The following is a 23557-nucleotide window of genomic DNA, read 5'->3' as shown; positions in this document are numbered from 1 at the left end:
GTTGCAGCTGGAGGCCGTTATCCTAAGCTAATTAACACAGGAACAGAAAACTAAATACCACATGTTCTCACTTATAAGTGGGAGCTAGGCTGGGCGCGGTGGCTCACACCTGTAATCCTGGCACTTTGGGAGGCTGAGGTGGGTGGATCACCTGAGATCAGGAGTTCGAGACCAGCCTGGCCAATATGGTGAAACCCCATGTCTACTAAAAATACGACAAATTAACCAGGGGTGGTGGCGGGCACCTGTAAACCCAGGTACTCGGGAGGCTGATGCAGGAGAATCGCTTGAACTCAGGAGGCAGAGGTTGCAGTGAGACAAGATTGCACCATTGCATTGTAGCCTGGGCAATGTGAGCAAAGCTCTGTCTCGGGAAAAAAAAAAAAAAAGTGGGAGCTAAATATTGGATACTCACGGACATAAAAATGGCAATAAGAGACACTGGGGACTACTAGATGGGGGAAGGAGGCAGGGGGCGTGAAAGGGAAGAAACAGGGGCAAAGATTAAAAAACTACTTATTGAGCACTATGCTTAGTACCTGAGTGATGGGATCAATTGTACCGCAAACCTCAGAATCACACAATGTATCCAGGTAACACACCTGCACATGTACCTCTGAATCTATAATAAATGTTGAAATTATTTTTTTAAATCAAATTTTTTAAAATGCTGTAAGTTGTATCTCAGCAGTCTCTGTGGTTATGTTCCTGAGTTCAAAAAGCCGAAGAATGCTGAGGAGACAAAAAAATAAAAATAAGGTTAATCCAGATATTGTCATTTCCTAGCTGTGTGACTTCAGGCAAGTCACTGCACCTTTCTGGTCCTGGTTTTCCTGTTCTAAAATAGACTCAATAATAAATAACCACCTCCTGGGATTGCTGGGAACATTCAATGCTGTCACGAATGAGAACTCCTTGTGTGGAAGTTCCTTCTTCCTTTTAATGTCCCACGTCAGAAAGAATCAGTTTTCTTTTTCTCCCATGTTCATTATTCTTCTCCTAGCACAAGCTTTATTCTGCCAGGTGGGACGGTTTCTGGGTCACAGTCTGTTTCCCCATGAGTCCACAGCTATTTGGGGACAGGGACTGTAATACACACAGCTTCCTTTTCTCAGCCCAGCACGTGGGAGGGAGACAAGCCAGTATGCAAGGCAAATGTGGCCCCTGGGGTCAAGCGAGCTTGGGCTTGAATCCCACCTGTCTTTGCCACTTACTAACCATGTAATATTAGCCAGCCAGTTCATTAACATTTGAACCTCAACTTCCTCAAAGTAAAATGAGCCTAATTACACTTACTCAGAATTGCTATGGAGGGAAAAAAAAAATGTTAGACATTTAATGTCCCTAACATAGTGTCTGGCACAATGGGAAGATCCCGATTGTTATAAAAGTTGCTATTATGATTATTATCACTCTTAATATTCAATGCTCAGTAAATATTTTTGGAATGTAATAAAATATCTGGTTGTGTTGCTTAGTTTTGGCTTGAGTTCCAATAAAATACCAACAGGCCATTATCCCCACATGCCAGCCATCTGTGCAACATTCAACATACACTTACTGAAGACACCAGAAAGGAAATTCAAATGCTTTCAGGACATACCGTGGGCCGGGCACTACAGGAAATGTTTTCCTGTTTTCCTTATACTGCTTTGCTGAAGCCCCACACTTCTATGAGATTGCTGTTATTGCTGTTATTAGCTTGATTTTTGCAGAAGAGAAAACTGAGGCTTTGTGACTGGATGTGTCTTTCTTTGTAGTTCTAGCAGAGCCAGGGTGCAAACAAGGGGGCTTTTGACTCCAGGCCCCTGCTCTTTCCACTGTACCATACCATTCCTTCCTTTTTTACTTTTCTTTTCTTTTTTTTTTTTTTTTTTTTTTTTTTTTGTGAGATGGAGCCTCGCTGTGTCACGCAGGCTGGAGTGCAGTGGCACGATCTCGGCTCACTGCAAGCTCTGCCTCCTGGGTTCACGCCATTCTCCCACCTCAGCCTCCCGAATAGCTGGGACTACAGGTGCGTGTCACCACGCCTGGCTAATTTTGTTTTTTGTATTTTTAGTAGAGATGGGGTTTCACTGTGTTAGCCAGGATGGTCTCCATCTCCTGACCTCGTGATTCACCCGCCTTGGTCTCCAAACATACCATTCCTCTCTTGTGGAGGCACCAAGGAGTAGAAGACATGAGAGTTCCTGACTTCAGGAAGAATCTGGACCAATGGTAGAGATCAGGTACATTTCCAGAGGGAGAAAAGTCATAGTTCAAAATGGTTTATGATAAAAAATGTGCCAAACCACAAAAAACAAACAACCTGATTAAAACATGGGCGAAGGACTTGAATAGACATTTCTCTAAAAATGATATACAAATGGCCAATTGGCACATGAAAAGAGGATCAACATGATTAGTGAATCATTAGCGAAATGCAAATCAAAACTACCTCACACTCATTAGGATGGCTGTTATCAAAACTTCAGAAAATAACAAGTGTTGGTGAAGATGTGGAGAAATTGGCGCCCTTGTACATTCTTGGTAGGATTGTAAAATGGTGCAGTTGCTATGAAAAACAGTATGGAGGTCCTCAAGAAATTAAAAATAGAACTACCATATGATCCAGCAATCGCACTTCTGGATAGATATCCAAAAGCACTGAAAATAAACTCCTCAAGCGATATTTATACATCCTTATTCATAACATTGTTATTCATAATAGCCTAAAAGGCAGGATCAACCTGTGTTCACTGACACATACATATACACACACAATGGAATATTATTCAGCCTTAGAAAGGAAGGCAATTCTGACACATGCTGCAGCATGGATGAACCCTGAGGACATTATGCTAAGTGAAATAAGCCAGTCACAAAAAGACACATGCTGTATGACTCTATTTATATGAGATGCCTACAGCAGTCAAATTCACAGAGATGGAAAGCAGAATGGTGGTTGCCAAGGGCTGGGGGAAGGGAAAACGAGGAATTATTTAATGGGTATAGAGTTTCAGTTTTGAGAGATAAGTGCAGTAGATTGGGTGTACAACAATGTGAATTTTGCATCACACTACCAAACTGTACATTTTAAATGCTTAAGGAGATAAATTTTATGTTATGCGTATCTTATCACAATTAAAACAATTTAAAAAATGTATTTTAATAAAAGGGAAGTAGAGAGTGAAAGACATAATGGTTCCTAACTTCAAAGAAAATCTAGACCAACTGGAAGGACTGGATGAACCCCAAGAGGGAGATAAGTCATGTTTCAGGATGGTTTCTGATCAAGAGTGGTGCTGGAATGACAGCATGCTACTGTGTGGCTGGGTTTGCTCACACATGCTGATCACAGCTAATTATCTGAATGTATGCTGCCCGCTTTTCCCATTAGAGAAGTCCCAGGGAATTAGGGGACACAGGCTACCATCCTTGCTTTGGGCACATCCCTTCCCTTCTCCGGTCCTCAGTCTTCCTAGCTGTCCAGTGAGAAAAGTGGTAGCTAGTCTCTAAGGGGTCTCCCATCTTGGACATTCTATGGTTCTCTGCCAGAGGTCAACAGAAATTCCAAGGGAGGTGGGTTCCTGCAGTAAGCAGCACCTGCTCTAGTGCAAGTGACTTGGGAACATGCTTGCAGCTTTCCCCTACAGCCTCTTTAAATGGCTAGTCAACCTTTCGGTGGCAGTCACGAAGCCTTCTGCACAGAGCGAGGGCTCAGTTCAACAAATGCCTATTCAGGGCCTACTGTCCTCCACAAATTATAAAACCTTAACTTTATTCTTAAAAAAAAAAAAAAGATACATATAGTCTATTGGGGGGGAGAAAAATAAGTAAGCATATTCTTATAGTTCTTGAGGTTTTTGTTTTGTTTTGTTTTTTGAGATGGAGTCTTGCTCTGTCACCAGACTTGAGTGCAGTGGCACGATCTCGGCTTACTGCAACCTCTGCCTCCGGGGTTCAAGCGATTCTCCTGCCTCAGCCTCCCAAGTAGCTGGGACTACAGGCATGTGCCACCATGCCCAGCTAATCTTTGTATTTTTAGTAGAGATGGCGTTTCACTATGTTGGCCAGGATGGTCTCAATCTCTTGACTTTGTGATCCACCCACCTTGGCCTCCCAAAGTGCTGGGATTACAGGCATGAGCCACCGTGCTTGGCTGAGGATTTTTATAAGCACCAAGGGCTGAGGGAGGGGAGGCCAGGGAACACTTTCCTAAGAAAATCTGCCAAGACTCCTGAGGAATGTCTATTCAATAGCTATCTGGTGATGATAATAAATAGCCTTTGTGTAGCTCATTAATAATAATAATAGCTAACACTTAATGGCACTTACCGTGTGCCAGGCACTGTTTCAATGTGTTTTGAATGTTAACTCATTATGTGCACAGCCTGATGGTATAGGAACTACTAGTCTACTCATTTTACAGAGAGGGAAACTATGGCACAGACAGCTTCAGCAACTTGTACCAAGGATACAAGGCAAGTGAGTGGCACAGTCAGGATCTGAAGCCACACTACGCTGCCTTTTACAGTGTATTAAGCTTTCTAAGTTACTTCCTCGTCTGTTATACTTTTCTAGCCTCGTGGAGAGAGGTGCTGACGCCATTTGGAAGAAGAGTATCCTGAGGTGCAGAGATGTAAGAGAACTTCCCAAGATCATATAGTGATTAGATGTGGGGCAGGACAGAGGCTCCACTCAAGTCTGCACTGCTACAAAGCTGAACCCTGTGGGCTGATGGCAAGACTCAGTGAAGGCGCCCTCTCTGTTCCCAAGGCAGAGGCTCTAACTGTCTTCACCTGGGTTCAGGGTGCTGGGATGAAAGTGAACATCTGCTGTGGACACCCCATATGCCAGACACACTGCTAGGCTACGCTAATTTATGAAATCTTCCCAACAACCCAGAAAAGAATGCACCATTCACAGATGGAAAACAGGCTTGGAGAGGGAAGATGACTTGCTCCAGGTCCTCACCATAGATGCTTGGATGTCTCTCCGTTTTCAGAAGCCTCATGTCCTATTACTTCTCTGAGTAGCACAGAGCTGAGGGGATTTTGCTACAGACCAAGTGCAGGGAGGTGTTTGGGCAAAATAGCTTATTGTGACCTTGCCTGAGCACTTAACTATGGAACCAGGTCTCCTCCTAAGAGCATTGAATGTGCATTAACTCATTCCCTCCCACAGCAACCCTAGGCGGCAAACACCATTACCATGCCCACTTAACAGATGGGGAACCTGAAGCGCAGCATGAAGAGGTGTGTTAACTTGATGAAGGTCACACGGCCGGTAAGCGGTGGAGCCAGGAAGCCTGGCACCTGAGTGTCTTTTCTTAGCCCTTCTGCAATACTTCCTCATACAACAAACATGTAAGGAAAACAAAGGAAACACAAACTCAGTTTCTCCTATTACACCCTCTCCCAACTCAATCAACACAGAACACTTCTGTGACCTCTGGTCACCGAGAAGTGTGTGGCAATTTCTCTCTGGCAGCAACCAATTCTCTGGGAGATCCTCCAGCAGACACCAGCTGTGTGTCCTCTAATTCAGTTCAATTTTGACACTATCTGACTGGAGATGGTGTCAGATCCCACAGGTTGAGGACCCAGTCCCACAAGGCTGCCTCCAATTTCCACTGCCAATTCCAAGCCCCAGGTTATTAAACCTGTGCTTCTGATGACCACCTATAAATCAGAGTTCCCACAATCCCTTCCTTGGGCTCCAGTAACTTGCTACAGCAGCTCACAGAACTCGGGGAAATACTTACGTTCCCTGGTTTATTAACACCAGATGGAAAAGTTGCACAGCGCAAAGCATATGGGAAGGGGCACGGAGTTTCCATGCCCTCTCTGAGCACATCATCTTCCAGGAACCCCCATGCGTTCTACTCTCTGGAAACCCTTGAACCTAGTCCTTTTGGATTTTTATGCACACTTCAGTACTTAGACCGGATTGATTAAATCATTGGCCATTGGTGATCAACTTAACCTTCAGCCCTTCTCCCCAGGCCAGAGGCTGGGCGTGGGGCTGAAAGTCCCAACCCTCTAATCATGCCTTGGTCTTTCCTGTGACCAGCCCTCCCTGAAGCTACCTAGGGGTGGACAGCCATCAGTCAACTCATTAGTATACAAAAGACGCTTACCACTTTGATAACAAGAATTTTAGAAGTTATAGGCCCAGAAACAGGGATAAACACCAATATATATTAATTTGCAGGTACTATTATTCCACCTTTTTTTGAATACTGGGAGACTAAGACTTCAACAGGTTTAAAGCAACTTTTCTCATTATTACAGAGGAAGGGATCGAGACAGGATTTGAACCTGTACAGCTTGATACCAAGTAACTTGTGCCTAGCAGTGAGCTACTTATTCAGGGGTCAGGGCCAGGCCTTCATTAGGGCAGGCTAGAGATACGGACTTTTCCATGCTGCTAAGTTTAACAGGCTGGTGTCTCTTCCCCATCTCTTGTCACTAAAAACTCAATTTGCAGCTTGAGGCTGTGTCCTCACATCACACCTTCTCATTGATCACCCGGACTGTGAGTGAGAAAGATTTTATAAGCTAGTTAGTTGGCTTTGCAAAGCATAGAGCAGCAACCATTGAGCATATGCTTCTATGGGTATATATTTATTCAGCTTATGTTGAGTATAATTTTGGATGGTATGCATATTTTATTTTTTGTTGCAGAGTGCAATTTAAAAGAAGAAAAAAAAAATCCTTCTCTGAATGGAGACAGATGCCATATATGTTGGACCCTCAAGGGACTGAAAAGGATGAGGTTCCCAAGTCCAGTGTTCTGGGAACGGAGGTGGGTAGAAGGAAACTCACAAGTGCTGGGAATCCAGGATCAATTCCAACACCCACAGCAAGGCCTGCAAAGTACTAACCACCCAGTCCAGGGCAGGGTCCTTCAAGGTTTTATTCCCAAGGCCTCCCCAGTAGCCTGTCTGACTGTTCTCTAGATGTACTAAATATTGGCTGATGGATGAAGTGCACATCATCTGCCTTAACTTTCCCCACAGCTCCATGTTGGGATGCTGTTGTCCATATGAAAACACAGATACTACATTGCCCAGTGTCATCAACTAGAACAGCAGGAATCTGTACGCTGGGAAGCCTGACCCCAGAACCAGTGCTCTCAAATCCCACCAATCTCATCTGGTAGTTACTGGAGTTCTCAGCTAGGAGTCCTGATATCCGTGCTGCCAATTCCTATCTGAGTGACAATGAACATGTCACTTCCCTTTCTGAGTTGGCTTCCACACTCACAGAACGGAGACTGTGATACCATTTTGCTGGGGTGTTATGAAGATTCAGAGATCCAAAGTTACACTTAAAAGTCATTTGAGACATTTGTTCTTTTTTTCTACCCCATCCCCTGCCTAAAAGGTTCTCCTCTTACCCAGGATGAACTCAAGATGTAACATTTTAAAATGAGTCTTAGGAAAAAACCTGCAAGGGTTTGTACCAGCTGGAGAAAAATAAATACGCTCATGTGAGTGCCAAAGATTCAAAAGAGAGAAGCAGGAGCCCAAACCAGAGTCTACACCAGAGGGAATCATTATGGAAGGAGAAAGTCCATCTTATCATTGTGCAGAAAGGAAGGATCCATGTGTGACTCTAGGGAGTAGGATCTAAAACGTCATTTTCTTTCTTTTTTTTTTTTTTTTTTTTTTGAGACGGAGTCTGGCTGGAGTGCAGTGGCACGATCTCTGCTCACTGCAAGCTCCGCCTCCCGGGTTCAAGCCATTCTCCTGCCTCAGCCTCCTGACTGGCTGGGACTACAGGCGCCCGCCACCACGCCCGGCTAATTTTTTTTGTATTATTTGTAGAGACGGGGTTTCACCGTGGTCTCGATCTCCTGACCTTGTGATCCGCCCGCCTCGGCCTCCCAAAGTGCTGGGATTACAGGCGTGAGCCACCGCGCCCGGCCTAAAGCGTCATTTTCTAGCTCTGTAAATAGACTATGGGCTTCTTGCTAGTTAGGACACAGTATCTCTCTAATGTTAGGGCCCAGAAGAGGGTGTGACACAGCAGTGCTTAGTTGTCGAGTTCTGAATGCAGCTAAAATTCAAATGAAACTGTGGGTTGTCTAATAACCAATTTTTGCTTCAACCAAAGGCAACTTTGATCTAGCTTGGTAAGATGTGCTAGATGCTGGAGAATCCGTTACCAAGAGTCAAGAGTAAAATAAAAGAGCAACTCTATGCATACCTATGTGGGAAAACTGTAAAAAACATGATTAGCATGAAAGACAGGGTCTTGGCCACTTCCAGAAGGGAGGACAGGGTTAAAATGGGAAATGGAGGCATAGTGGGTGTGTTAGGGGAGGGCTTCTGGAATGCAGGCAATATTCTATTTCTTGACATGGGTGATGGTTTAGGTGAGAATTGCTTAATTAGTATTGAAACTGTAAATAATGATTTACACATTTTTCTATCTATTTTATTGCACAGTAAACTTGCTAAATTATCTATCTATCTATCTGTCTATCTATCTATCTATCTAATCTTATAGTAAAACTACTAAAAGGACAGGTCAAAATGCTAGTAGTAGTTATCGGAGGTCGCATCACTGTGGGTGATATTTTTTTTCTCTATATGTTCTAAATATTCTTGTATGTGCATGTAATAATTTCATTAAACAAAATATGTTTTTAGTTGAATTGCTTCATTACCTAAATAAGGCAACAATGAAAATGTGAAGGTCAGTTCCACCACTTCTGTCTGAAATTCCTCCAATGGAGAACCTCGTCTTCTCCCTAAGGTTCAACGTGCATGAAAGAACAGCTCTGCAGAGTAAGTTGAGGGGTGCCAAATTCCACTGGCTCTTATACAGGCCTATCTGCAGTGTCTTCCCACTCTGGACCGAAGTACATCTTTGACTTAGGGACTGTGACGGGGAAGGGAGATGCCCCAGAGAGAATCAAGTTTAACTCTGAATTTGTAGGAAGGACAAGAGTGTAGCTGAGGATTCACAGTAAACAGAGCCATGTTGAGAAACAGGGTCCCTTCCTCACCTCGGACTATATTATCCCCATGATAATGGGCCTGAAAAATCACCCTTCCCTTTCAGTGATGATGAAGAAAATTTCTGAAAACCAAGGAAAGCCAGAAAAGGGTACTATGTTTCCTAGCTCGCCAAGCTCCTCCCTACACAATAGGACCTGATCTTAGGAAGGGAGTTCATGGCCCTGGGTTTTGCTCATGCCTGGCTACTTTCACTGGGTCCAGCCAACAATATTGTAAGGTGCAGGGATCATTCCCATTTTATGGATCAGATTAGAGGGGCTCAGATACATTCGGCAATTTGTCCAAAGTCACACAGCTTCCCAGTTACAGGAATGGGATTTGAATTTAACTCTGAATCATGGACAAGTCTATTATTTTCACCGGACTGGAATTCTGATTAACTAGCCCATCTCTCTCTAGGAACGTCTGTTACTAAGCTCGGGTAGAATTTTCTCAATGAGGAGAAAGGCTATTGAGTGTTTGATGAAACCTTCTCACTGTATGCTCCCTCAAGGGAAAGAGATTTCAAAATACCTGGCCCAGTGGGTCAAGACTTCTTAAAGCCGGGATCAGAGAGAAGCTGGAGAATACAGGCAAAAGGATACCTTTATTATTTATGAAGTTTAATAACAATAATAATAATGTCATTTCTCATCCACTTATCCTCAAGATCTATGAGAAAAGACAAAAGAATGATGATAAAAATAAAAGAGTCAGGCCAGGCGCAGTGGCTCACGCCTGTAATCCCAGCACTTTGGGAGGCCGAGGCGGGAGGATCACGAGGTCAGAAGATCGAGACCATCCTGGCTAACACGGTGAAACCCCGTCTCTACTAAAAATACAAAAAATTAGCCGGGTGTGCTGGCGGGCGTCAGTAGTCCCAGCTACTCGGGAGGCTGTGGCAGGAGAATGGCGTGAACCCAGGAGGCGGAGCTTGCAGTGAGCCGAGATTGCGCCTCTGCACTCCAGTCTGGGTAACAGAGCGAGACTCCGTCCCCCCTCCCAAAAATAAAATAAAAAAATAAAATAAAAAAAATAAAAGAGTCATGTTATTCTGGGTGGAAGAGAGTCCTACACTGGAATTTCGGACGCCTGGGTTCTATCCAAGCATAGCTCCTGTGCGCTTTAGCCTCAATTTGATCATCTTTATTTATGACCCAAGGGGAAAATACACACACACACACACATACACACACACACACACACACACACAGAGTTAAGATCAAGCTAGGAAGTCAGTTGTCTTAAAAATAAAAAAATAAAAAAAAAAAAGGAAAAGGTCTAGGAAAAGCAGAATGTGTAGCTCTGCCTTAGAAAATTGTCCCAAAGAAACACAACTGTATGCTTTCTATACTTCCATTTTTAAAATTACATATATAAACTCTTATTTATATTTGCATATGCATAGGGAAGAAGTATATAGAAGGATATGTGTCTATCTATATATACACCAAACCGTGGCACATTTATCTAAAGTGGGTGAGTAGTTAAGAAAAGGGGCCTTGAGTTTTTTTCTTTATACATTTTAACACTGTACACATTTATTTTATTTTATAATGAGAGTGAGCTACTTTTAGAAAACCAAAAAAAAAAAAAAAAAAAAATTAAAGGAAGATTGATGATCAAATGGAGAAAATACCTTATGAATGCAAAAATTCTATTATTATAATTAAGATGAACACAATTATTCCAGCTTTTCGTTTCAGAGCTAAGGACGTGTCTGATGATCAGCATTTTGATGCCTCTGGAGACACTCACTGGTGCTTGGCGCAGCTACTAAGAATCCTGCAGTCATGGCTTCCGACCTCCTCAAACCCTCAAGGAGACAGCAGACCCACGGCCTCATTTACTCTCCTCTGCATTGCCTGTTGCATCTGGACCCTCTCTCACAGACACAGTGTACACTTCACTGGACTCCACTCCCAAATGTACTACATTTATTTTATCACTCAGAGACCCTTTAGGCCAGACACCCTAGCCTGCCCTTGGGCTGTATTCTGAAAGAAAAGCAGCACCTACAACAGTGTGGAACACCAGATGCTCTATTGCTCCTTTTGAAAAAATCCACAGCTTCATCCAAATCATGAAACACTAATACAATTTGAAAGCTGTCCTTATAGACTTCTGGGAATCTCTTCTAAAGAAACAGCTCAAAACACAGAAGGTGGCTTCTGCCCAAAGGTGCTCAGAGCAGCACGGTTTATAATAGATTAAATCTGGAAGCCATCAACGTGTTCAACCAGAAGACAAAGCAAATGCTGGTATGTCCCCCTTCATGAAATATTGGGCAATATTAGTGGTATATACGCATTTGTCCTGGTTAAGTGTTTTGGTATCAACCTGCTGTGGCCCAATTTGGCCCAAATTCACTGCTCTAGAACCGAGTAGCTATGTGTTCCTGAGCAAATTACCCAAGCAAATTACCTAACTCTGGCTCAGTTTTCCCATCTGTAAGAAAAGGGATAATAATGAGATCCACCTTAGAAGCCTTGGATCATAGCAAGCACTCAAACAATTTTAGCTCTCGTCATTGCCACCACCACCATCCTCAACCCTGCATGAGATATCAGATAATAATAATAGCAACCATGTTTTGTGCCTTTTTAAAGCCATGTTCTAGCCTATTGTGTATGCATTATCTCAGTTAGTCCTAACAGCAGCTTTGGCAGGCATAAGTATTATTATCCCCATTTTACTCAACAGGAACCCAAGGCTCAGAGGCTTTAAGTAACTTGTCCCAAAGTCACATGGCTAGTGAATGACAAGGTAAGATTTTGGCCCGGGTTTCTCTGATGGTAAAAACTGTGTACTTAAGCACTCTAGTGGCTTCCTGAAGGTAGGGGATGGTAGTGGGAGATGGTAATGGGAGTGGTGATTTATGCAGGGCTTGCAGACAATAGGTGGGAGAACCAGGAGTGCAGCTTCCATTTCCTGCCTCCAATTTGGGGCTCCCTTCTCATTATTCCCCCACACCATTATTTCAGGAATGAAAGGATAAAACCCATCACTTTGGAAAAAGGGGGGCTGCTTCCTGACTTTAACAGATAATGACTTCCACACAATAAAACCAGCTTACCAGAAATACCATCAGACCCAGCAAATCCAAGTCCCAACGAAATAAAATAAGGGGAAAAATAGAGAAGGCTTCAAATGTCATGAGAATAAAATATTTAATGTCATAAAAGGGTGCATAGGCTTTATGAGAATACCACACATAATAATCTTGGAAATGCTATTACGCCACCTACCCACCTAGCCTGCTCCAAATTCATAAAGGAAAGATGCAAATGCACTGATTGGAAAGATGCAAATGCTCCTGATTGAGGAGCTACGCCCTCCTTTTCATTTCCCAAACTTTGAGTCCTGTGTGCAGGCACTGAATCAGTGGACACAGTACAGTTCCAATTTCCTTCTTTACTGGCTATTCTTATGTCCTTTTCCAATACTCATCCTCTTTAGACTCCTCTGGATCTCTTGGATGCAGAGGAGGAGGAATAAATGCTGGATATTGGTAGAGGATAAAGAGAAGAAAGTGCCCCTCCCTTGATGCTCTGTAACATTGGGGACATTCGCCCTATCCCTAGGGAACTATTCTCAGCCTTGGGAAGGTGTCTTCTGATGAATTAAGAGAATGAGCTTTGGAGTTTGACAGAGTTTGGAGTTTGCTCTGCCTTTACCTGGCTGGCTGGATTTGGGCATGTTTCTCATACTTTCTGACTCTATTTCCTCATGGATAAAATGGGAGTAATAATAATGCTTGGCTTATAAGGTAGCTGTGAGGATTTCCAGGGCCAGGCACATAATTAGTACTGAAACGCTCTCTCTCTCTATCTGTATCAGTAATACTAGACCTGATATTATTTATAGCATTTATTCATTTATTTTTTAGTAGCTTTAATAATATCAGGCCTAATATCAGGCACTGATCAAGGTATTTAATACATACAGATAATTCTCTATCTGTGGACCTATTTGACCAGAGGATACTTTGATGAAGACACCATGGGGGAGATGTGTCATCCTGTAAATCCTGTTTCCCAACCCAAGAGTCTGAAGTTATTTCCATAAAGACACCTGCCTGCTGCCTTTGCATCTTTCTAACAATTTTTAAAAAGAAAAATAGGGCAACCATCAGTCCCCTCATTTTGAATTTTGAAAAAACCTGTCTCAGTTGTCTTCTGAATCTATCATACCCCATGTGGCTGATCTGCAGGGATAAATTTAGCCTTGAAAGTCCACTTCTGGAAAGGAAAAACAAGTCTCTAGGGGCCAGACCCCATGGAGGCTCAGCCCAGCTGTACGGTGTAGGAGGGTTACATGCCCAGGCAGACAGGGCTGGGCTTTCCCTCGTCAGCAGTGCCTGGGCTGTGCTCCAAGGTGATTTCTCACTCTGCTGATTCTTCTTGCTAGTCTTCCCCACCCCTCTTGAATTTTGTTCCTTTAATTACAGTCCAATTGAGTTATTAAAAGGGGGAAAGGATGAGCAATGGAGAAAAGCCATCTCTCTCTCTTACTGAACCAGATTCCAGTTTTTGCCTCCCTCTGAGAAATGCTATAAGGTCCCTGGCCTATAATAAATGGAAATCCATATGTTTATTCATCTTGACTTTTAGAAAGGCAGCCTCTTGTTGTTATCTTTCAGCAGCTCTGTGCAATCAGGGATCCTGTGATCTTTCCTAATATCTGGCAGGCCAGATGGTTTTTTAGGTCAAAGTGAAAAAAGAAAAAGATGGGGCCGAGGAGGCAGAAATGTGAATGAGTGATTTGTAAGGTTGAGGAGTGTGTGATCAGTTTGAAATTGGTCTGGAATTCAAGGGCAGGGCTAATAACTGACCATACAGGCTCCTCCTGAAAGACATCATCACTCTAGGACCCAGCAAGTATGCAGATCCTTCCACTTCCTTTCTATGAAGGCCCTGACTATTCAATGTTGCCCCTCCTTTCTATCCTCCTTTTCCATTATATTTCTCCACATACCCCAGTTTCCTACCAGATAGTTTTATTTTTCTCATGTGTGAAGTGAAGGTAATAATATCTAGCTCATATTATTACTGTGAGCATAAGGTTGGTTGAAAGAAGCAAAGCACTTAGAACCGTGCTTGGCACAGTCTTTGTATGGATGGTTGCTTTTATATTATTAGCTTTTCTTTTTTGTAAAATGGACATGATAGTTCCAGGTAGGTGACAGTTATAGGCATTAATTGCCATGAACATAGGCAAAATAGCACATAGTAGGTGCTCAGTGAATGCCAGTTCTCTCTTATGACCATTCTTTTCTCTGCAATACTCACACCAATCCTCTCAGATAATTCTCACACAGGGAAACAAAGTGGTTTGTTCAAAGTTACGCTGCAATCCTGCTGAAGTCTGTCTTGTCTTCTGAAGGGGCTTATAAAACAAGGCGTAACTCTTGTGGTGTTTTGCTCCTGGTCCATTCACAGTGCTGGATACAGGAATGTTGCAAAATAAATAATTATACTATACAGTGACAAAGGTGATGCTATGAGGCCATTAGCTGTTGGAATGTGCAACTGGAAGGGAGTCTTGGAATTAAATCTAGGTTGTATTACTACCTCCCTACATGAACTTGAGCAATTTCTGTATCTTTCTACGCCGTTGTTTTTCTGTTTGTATAATGGGAGAGGGTCCCTTCTGGCTCTAGTAGCCCTTGTCTGTGTCCATGCAATGGGTAAATGGGTAGACTAAAGATGACCACACATTCTTTGCTACTCTTCTCATTGACAGGTGAAATCTAGCTCTCTCCCCCTTGAATCTGGGCTGACCTTATTGACGTGCTTGACCAATAGAATGTGGTAGAAATGATGTTCTGAGACTTCTGAGGCTGGGGACTAAGAAGCCTTGCAGCTTCTGCCTAGGCAGTTAGAACGCTGCATCTTGGGATGGTCCCTTGGTAAGCCCAGGTTTCATGATGTGAGAAGCCCAAGCCAAATGGGGAGCCCATGATAAAATCATCTATCCAGTCGACAGCCCTAGCTCAGGTTCAGCATAGCCAGTGTCAACCACCAGTGATGCCAGTCCTAGCCCCAGACAAGTAATAAAGGAACCCTTCTGCAAATGACTCCTCCAGCCCCAGATGTCCCATCTGTCTTTGATCAGAGACAAACCAGCTGTACCCTCCACCTAGTCCTGATTCAAAAAACTATAGACAAAACAAGAGTGTGTGAAGCTACTGAGTTTTGGGGTAGTTTGTTACGCAATAATAGAAAGCTGGAACCAGGAAAGTGAGCTATGAACTGATACTTCAAAAGGGGTATTGTGATCACCAGATTGTCTGGTGTTGGGTTAATCAAAAGGCTTCCCATGCTGGGAAAACCAGAAAAACATAAAAGAATGGCATTAGTGAAATGCGTCAGGGGGCAGCAGTTACTTAGAGATGGTGGTGGAAGTGTCCTCCATACGATGCTGTGATTAAGTGCTTGCAGTTTTCTTTGTTTTTGTTCTCTATCTTGATTAAAATTTTGCAGTGTTTATACTGCCACACAGAATAAATGGACCCATAGCTTACATTTCAAACTGTGCCTTGCTGACATCATTATGTTTGTCAGATTTATAACATTTCCAACACACAACAATTTTTCACTCTTGGAAATACTGAAGGGGAACACAGGCTCCCTCTCTTTTCTAATGTTTCATTCACTGTTACTTCCTCTATCCCTGGTCAAGGGATATGATCTCCTTGTAAATAACTGAAAATAAAAATAGTAGCATAATTATTTATATATTATTTACTGTATCACCCTCCTCATATGATCTTTTACTTATTATCAGTATGTCATTGCTATTGTAGCAAACTACTACGCAATTGGTGGTTTAAAGTAACGCAAATTTATTATCTCACAGTTCTACAATTTAAAAGTCCAACTTGGGTCTCAATGGGCTAAAATTTAGGTGTTGGCAGGGTTGCATTCCTTTCTGAAGGTTCCAGAGGTAAGTCTTTCTCTTTGCTTTTCCAGCTTCTAAACACCACTTCTCTTCCTTAGCACGTAACTATCTTCCTCCAACTTCATAACTGGCAATGCTGCCTCTCTCTACCCCACTCCTCTGCCCTCCTGAGCACACTCTGACAATCCAAGATACTCTCGCTCTTTTAAGGTCAGCTAGTCATCTTAATTCCGTATGCAAATTTAATTCCTGCCTCTGTCATGAAAGGTAACATACCAGTCACAGGTTCTGGGAATTAGGATGTGGACATCTTTACAGGGGCCATTATTTTGCCTACTACACATCTTATGGCCATCTTCCAATTGACCAGTTACCTATATGAGAAACACATTATCCAAAGGGAAGCCTCCCACAGCAGAACCAGAAAGCTGAGCAAAAATATGTCAGATTTTTAAAATCTTGTGTTTCAAAAGTTGAGGTCTAGAAGGCAGAGCTATTATAGAAGGTAAAACAATAATCATCATTATAATGGCAATAATAAAACAATAGAAGAATCTGTGATCTGTTAGAGAATTACCTTCCCTCATATCCACAAAGAAGTAAAGGTCATTTGAGCTGGTGGAAGAGAGGAATGTTGGAAGTCAAACAAAGTAATCTAGAAAATGCTAATGAGTATCGTAAAAGGGGTCCCATCCTCTATCCTTACCAGGCTAAGCCCATGCGTGGATGAAGAGGATGAGGGGATACAGAATATCAGGTGGGCTTGAGGGTTATGAAGGTAAAGGGGTTCTGGGCATCCCTTGCTATATAGCACAGGTTGACAGCAAGCATAGTGAGTGCTCCTCCCCACTGTGAAAACAGCGGAGTATAGATCCTGTCCTGGCATGTCTAGATCAAAAGAGCTCCAGACAGCTTTTCTCAGATCCTCCAGGTGGAACTGTTGGACATTTCTCATGCCCTCTAGAGGCTGGAAAAGCTAGCTGATGGACAGAGTCAGCTGGCTTTAAATGACCTTGTGGTGGAATAAAGCAGATGAGGCAGCAGCTGTACTGCACACCTGTGATTCAGGTGGGAATGGAGAGGAAGGAGAGTGATGGACAAGGGTCAAATGAAGGAGCAGGTACCAGATTAAAAAGTGATGGCCCAGCACCAAACATCCCCTTAGCTCCTAGGCCTTATGGGTACATCGGCCCTTTGAACTCAAATGTTCAGTTAAGAGATGGGAGGCAGAAAAAAACTGAAATTGACTAGAGTTAAGTTTCCACTAACAATGGAACAGAAATGAAATGAAATTCAGTTACAGAAACGTTATAGAACATTAGATATGCTGTGCTCCTAAATTTGTGTGGCCGCATATATATCCACTACATACAAATATCAGTAATGTGGTCTCATTATCTCACTTATAAATGGTACTTTGTAAATCCCAGATCATTGTCAGTTATGTTCTTTGAGCCTTTTGAGTTTTTTTTTTAAGAAAAATTTGTAAGTACCATTGCTGCCTTTTGAAAGATTAAGAAACTGATGCTAATGAAGTCAACATAGACTCCAAAGCTATGGTCATTCTAATGCCTAAATCCAGGCTTTAGCCCAAATCACTCAGCCCAATCTCCTTTCCATGATTCTTCAACAAGAACTCATCTCAGCTCCCAGTGTGGGAAAGCAAGCCAAAGTGGCCCTGGCAGGAGGACTGATAGTGAGACACTGTCCTGGTCTTCCACCCTGCCACCTGGTGGTAAGACCTTGGAAAGTCACTGCTTCCTGAGCCTGTTCCACATTCCTGAGGGAATCTACCACTGCTCAGGTTTGTTGTGAGGATGAGCTCTTAGCTTGTAGACATGCTTTGAGAACTCTAAAGTATTCTAAAAATATAAGGCATTATTATGTAATACCTGAAGGAATTTCTTAGAAGGTGACCTAAGAGAAGAAGTTTCTCTTTACAGACATGATGGAAAGTCTACAGAGAAATGAAAGGGATTTAAAATCTCAGGATAAACGTGGGATTGCCCTGTCTATTCTGAAGCACAGAGAGGAGCTTGCCTTACATCCATTGAACCCTAAAGTAGTGCTTTTAAAATTACATCCTTAATCTAGAGAGGAGGGTCTTTGACAACTTCATCAGACCGTTGAATTTTCTCTTATCCCCTAGGGAATGAATGTTCTTTCTCTTTCTTTCTCTTTTAATTTTTCCAGTTTATGTGAATAAAAGACAAAGAGACACAAGCCCAACCTACACACACACACACACACACACACACGCACACACACACCCCTCTGTATTTGAGGTGTCATTCCTATGGGATGTCTATCCTAAAAGAAAAAGAGAAGGATCTTAATTAGAGAAAAGAGAACTAATGGAAAAAAGGAAAGAGGCAGACAACTTAATCCTTTGAAAAAGGTCAGCCTCATGTTGTGGACACAACACAGGACATCCTTTTGAGCTGTCTGTCCACTGGCTGGGTTTAAGCCTTGAGCAAATCCTCCTCTCCCCCACTAGCACCTTTCCAATGTGCTATATGAAGGGTTAGGTTTCAATGGTCTGAGGCAGACAGCTGTTGATGTATATCAATCTAGCATCTATAACTCTTATTGCCAGCACCCCAGTTTTTCTTGAGAATCTATGCCTTCCCCCATCTCAGGGCTATGCATTTCAGGTGTAGCTGCCTCCTGGTGCAAGCTCCAGGCATGGCTGGCTCTGGGATGAGCCATTAATCCCCCTGACCAGTAACTGGTGCAGGGATAGATGGGCATGACAATCAAGTTGGCCCAATGAGAAGGAATCTGGTGACAGTAGTTGGAGGTACTAGGAAAGAGGCGTTTTTGTCCTGTAGGACTTGCATCCAGCCTGCAGCTGGCCCGAGAATGCTACAGTGCTAAGGAAAGTAGAGCTAAGATTAGCAGTGGTATTCCAATGACATTGCTTGAGCCCTTCAATCCAATTTTCTCCAGACTTCAACTTAAGCCAATGCATTTCTTTTTTTTTTTTGCCTATACTAGTTTGAGTTTAGTTTCTATCACTTGTAATCCTGAGAATTCTAATCACTAAAATTTCTAATTGCCCATTCACCTCTGAAGATCTGTTGATCTTTGCATCTCAAATATAGTTTCACTGCATTATCTCATTCTAGAAGCTTCTTCATATTGATCTCCTGACCTCTGTCTGTTTCTCAGCTGGTGTGTAGCCGCATTAAGGGCCAAGTGTGTGTTCTATCTCCCTTGGGTCTTATTCAGACAGCCTAGTCCACAGCAGGATTCCCATCCCTGCTTCTATCCTTCGCTTCTTCTTCTTTCTTTTTTCTTTATTTACTGAGATGGGTACTTTTGGGGTATTGAGCCAAATCAACAGATTCCCTGGGTTCTCCCTCAGTTTTTTAAGAAACATAAACTGAAAAGCCAGTCAGTGCTATAATATGTCACAGGTGACTTAATAAAGCTAAGTACAGCACACAGTAAGGATACTGTATGGAAAAGAAGGTCACCTGTGGGGAGGGAAAAGGTTTTATAAAGGAGATGTCTCGGGAAAGATGTTCACTTGTTTGCTTCATAGGCTTGGAAAGCAATTCTTTCTAGGCAGAGAGAAGGTACAAGAAAAAGTTCTGAGGCATGAAACAGGCAGGCAAGTTCATAGAACCCCATCTAATCAGCTCCATTAGGCTCTAGTGTAGATTGAAATGAAGCAATAAGAGATGTGGCTGGAGAGACTGAAAAGGGACCACAGAAAGAAGAACATTGAATGCCAGGCTGAGTTTAGCCTATGTGGCAATGTTTCCCAAGTGTATTTTCAAGATACCCCAACACACACACACACACACACACACACACACACACACACACACACGTTAAAAAGTCAGGTTCCTGGGACTTAATTTCCTCTCTAGAATAAAAGCTTCTAGAGGTCAAACCCTGTATCTTAGGTCATTCTTATAAAACCATCAATTTTGGCACACCCTTCTGCAAGCAACAGGAACCCTCCCACTTCTTCTTCTGTGACCTTGTCCCACACTAGATACTAAAATTCCAAGCAAACAAGGCTGCCTCTCCCTTCCTTCATGTCTTTGCTTGGCTGTCTCCCCTCTTTCCCTAATGTAAGTTGACTCATCTTTTGAAGCCAACGCCAAAGCCAAAAGCCAACGTTCCAAGAAGCCTTCTTTGAAACTGAGGTCCCAGCTGAAACTTTCTCTTCTGGACCACATCAAAGCACCTCCTGTCCATACTAGTTACACCTCATTGACATCCCCCCTACTATTGTATTCACAGAGGTAAGGCATTCCGTGTCTTACTCTCAAATGGACTGTAAGCTTCTGAAGGTCAGAAGTTCTCCAAGACCTATTGTGTGGTGGGCACTTAAGTTATAATATCTTGTTTCATTCTTCCAACAATTCCAAGAGGTAGGTATAATGATCTCACTTTACAGGTGAGGAAACCAAGGTAGGTTGGCGTGCTGAAGGCCGCAGAGGCAGGTGAGGGTAGTGCGAGTGTGATCCTCCTTACCAGCATTCCCTCACAGGGCAGGGCTTCCAGCAGGTGGCCTTAGCACCTGGGCCACTGCCATGTTCCTGGGCCAATAGGCACTTACCACACATCCTGAGGAGTCCACCTGCCGGTCAGATACACACTTGAAGTTGCGAGTGCAGCCCCCATTGTTCCGAGAGCAGTCACGAACTGGCCCGAAGGAGGACAGCAGGTCATTGATGGTTTCAAAGTATGTGGACAGCATCGCTTCTTCCCTTGGAGAGAAAGGGGATGGTTAAACCCCAGAGACATTTGCATCCCTAGATTTAAAAAAATGTGAATTCAGTACATTTGAAACCATAACTTACTTATAATCAGGAAAATAATAACAATCAATATTACAAAAAGGAAACAACAACAGGTATACCATCATATGACACGGTGCTTGTCAAGTTGTGATACAGAGAAATAGACCTAGAACTCTATACTCTTTATTTCATTAATACTTATGATTCTTGGAGGCAGTCATGAGATGTACACTTTACTATAAGTGAACTGTGGCTTAGCAAGGTGAAGTATCTTGCTGAAGGCCAGCAGCTTACAATGTGACAGAAGTGAAGTTTGTATTAACTTCCAGCTGAGTCCAAAGAGAAGGCTCTTCTCACTACCTCTTAGCTTGCATCCTACCTGTTTCTACAGATTTCAGAGCTCCCTATAGCAACTCTGCAATTGGGCACATTCCTATTATTCCAACTTTGTGAATATAAAATTGAAACCATGAAAGATTGTGGGACTGACTCCAAATCCAACAGTCTATAAACAGCAGAGCCAAGACATAAACACAGGAATCTGACCCTCTAGGGCCCTAGATCCTTATTTTTCAGACTATTGTGTATAAGTCACACCATCGAGACTGTCAGCAACAGTTGTTGGAAAGGTCATGGGATTCCAGGGAAATACATGATTCCTCCCAAATGAGGTTCTTAAAAGATAAGACTAGACTTGATACCATAATCCATGGATCTGCCAAAATTTTATGAGATGGAATTCTCTACGATGGAGGATACAGATGGGAGCTTCTGATGCTATCTTCTGCAGAAAGGGCCCGAAATAAGAGATACACTTGCACTGGGGTATATGATTTCCACACTTACAGGAGATTTTAAAGGAGCACCATGAGCAGTGAGAAGAAGCACATATCCTTCCCTGGTCTGTGCCTCATGAGGTCCAGAGCTGTGAAGCAAGGGAAAGGAAGCAGGAAGAGGCTAGCACACACTAGAGGGGGTATCTCTGCACCATCCTGTATACCTTCTCCCATTCTTCTCCACCTCAGGCTTGGACCAGGTTTGAAACTCCTAATTCATTTCCTGCCTCCAGTCTTACCCCTTCTGTCCCATCTTTCATACTGACTGTCATTGAACTTGGTAAATCCCAGCTCTAATTAGATACTCCTCTGATCAATAGCTTCCCAGTACTTAGAGAAAAAATATAAATTAACTTCTCTGGCATTCGGACTTCATAATCTGGTCCCTGATTACCTGTCCAGCCCCATTGACCCTCTCCTCACATCTCTATCCACTAGGTACAGGCCTCATCTCATTCCCTGAACACAGAATCTCTGAAAACAGGTTCTAAACTGGAAAGTTACATGCAAGAGGTTTATTGACGAGCCCTCTTGGGAGATGCATCTGTAGAAGGCGAGGAAGGGCTGGGCGTGGTGGCTCACGCTTGTAATCCCAGCACTTTAGGAGGCCTAGGAAGGAGGCTTACTTGAGCCCAGGAGTTCAAGACCAGCTTAGAAAACGTGGCAAAACCCTGTCTCTACAAAAGTTTTTTTTTTTAATTAACAGGGTTTAGAGGAGCATGCCTGTGGTCCCAGCTACTCAGGAGGCTGAGGCGAGAGGATCTCTTGAGCTACAGTGAGCCATGATCAAAACCCTGTCTCAAAATAAAATAAAATAAAAAATAAAAAATAAATGGCAAGCAAACAAGGCAGGATTTGATAAAGGGAGAGACTGACCTACAATGCGGGTCTAAAGCATCAGTTGATCCTGCAGGGAGCTCTGGAGCTGAGAAGGCCCTTTATGGATGTCCTGAACTAAGGCAAGGAATCCAAGGCCTTTGCATCCCCACAGTAGCCAGTCATTGGTGGGGGCTGCTGTCTGGAATGGGATACACTTGAATAAGCCAGTTCCCTGAGGCTGAAGGCAATGCCTAGTCACTGACAGCCACAGCTGGTGGGGGGGTGGGCTGGCCCTGAAGAGGGTATCTGGGTGTGGTACCTGCAGGCACCTCTCTCCATCCCTAATCATGCTCTTCCTTCTGCCTGAGATGCCCATTTCCAAATGCTTACCTGATGAAATCCTAAGAATCTGTCTTTGAAAACTCTTCATATTCATTCATTCATTCATTCATTCATATATTATAAAAGCTTACTGAGTGCTTACCATGTACTACGCACAATGCTAGGTGCTGGGGACACGGCAGTGACATTAGGCAAGGTCCTGACTCCCGAACTACACAGTAGCTTTATGTTACCACCTTTATGAAACCTTCTCTGCTTCCCCCTACTAGAATTAATTCCTTTTCCCTGTGAGCATATTGGCTAAATCTTTTAACTTATTGATCTTAATTATCAGCTTCACAGTCTCCCAGAGAGACTATAAGCTTTTAAAGGAAAAGGCTCAAGATTTATTCATTTCTCTTTAGCCCTCCAGGGGCCTGGAAGGAACCTGTGCTAGGTAAACGTTTTCGAATGAAACACAGAAAACACCCAAAGGCTTAGACGCAGTCTTCACCAATGAGTAGTTTTACTAAGAACCTCCTCAGCAGGGAAGTCTTCTCTGTTTCCCCACCTCTGGGTCCCCGTTCCAAATCCTTCCTGTTCAGGGATGCAGCACAGGGACAAAGGAGAAGGGTGAGGCGCTGCCAGGATTATCCCTTGCTTCCTAACTTTGTATGCAGCCAGGTGACAGGTTTATGGGAGAGGAGAATTAACAGTTCCTGAAATGAACCTCTGGGGAGACTTGCCACTTTTGAATCATGAAGAGAGTTGAGGATCCTGGGAAGACATTAAGCCTATTAAAATATTAATACCCTAGAAGGGAGAAGAAGAAATGGAAAGTAAGAGGAGGAGATAAGGCAGAGGGACCCGGCTGGGCACGGTGGCTCACGCCTGTAATCCCAGCACTTTGGGAGGCCTAGGCGGGC

The 23557-nt window shown here is 43.2% G+C and overlaps 1 protein-coding gene across 2 annotated transcripts in view; it reads right to left on the bottom strand.

The window, feature by feature from the left end:
* Nucleotides 1-23557, bottom strand: part of ASTN2 (astrotactin 2) — a 981001-nt gene that overhangs the window by 406821 nt on the left and 550623 nt on the right. For both annotated transcript variants that reach the window (XM_025359305.1, XM_025359304.1), the window contains one exon: nt 20472-20622. In XM_025359305.1, coding sequence (XP_025215090.1) covers nt 20472-20622 — 151 coding nt within the window. The remainder of the gene's footprint in view (nt 1-20471; nt 20623-23557) is intronic.

Source organism: Theropithecus gelada, chromosome 15 (genome assembly GCF_003255815.1).
Source record: "Theropithecus gelada isolate Dixy chromosome 15, Tgel_1.0, whole genome shotgun sequence".
NCBI classification, from domain to species: domain Eukaryota; kingdom Metazoa; phylum Chordata; class Mammalia; order Primates; family Cercopithecidae; genus Theropithecus; species Theropithecus gelada.
Note: the sequence above shows the minus strand (reverse complement) of the source record. Positions and strands in the feature narration are given on the sequence as shown.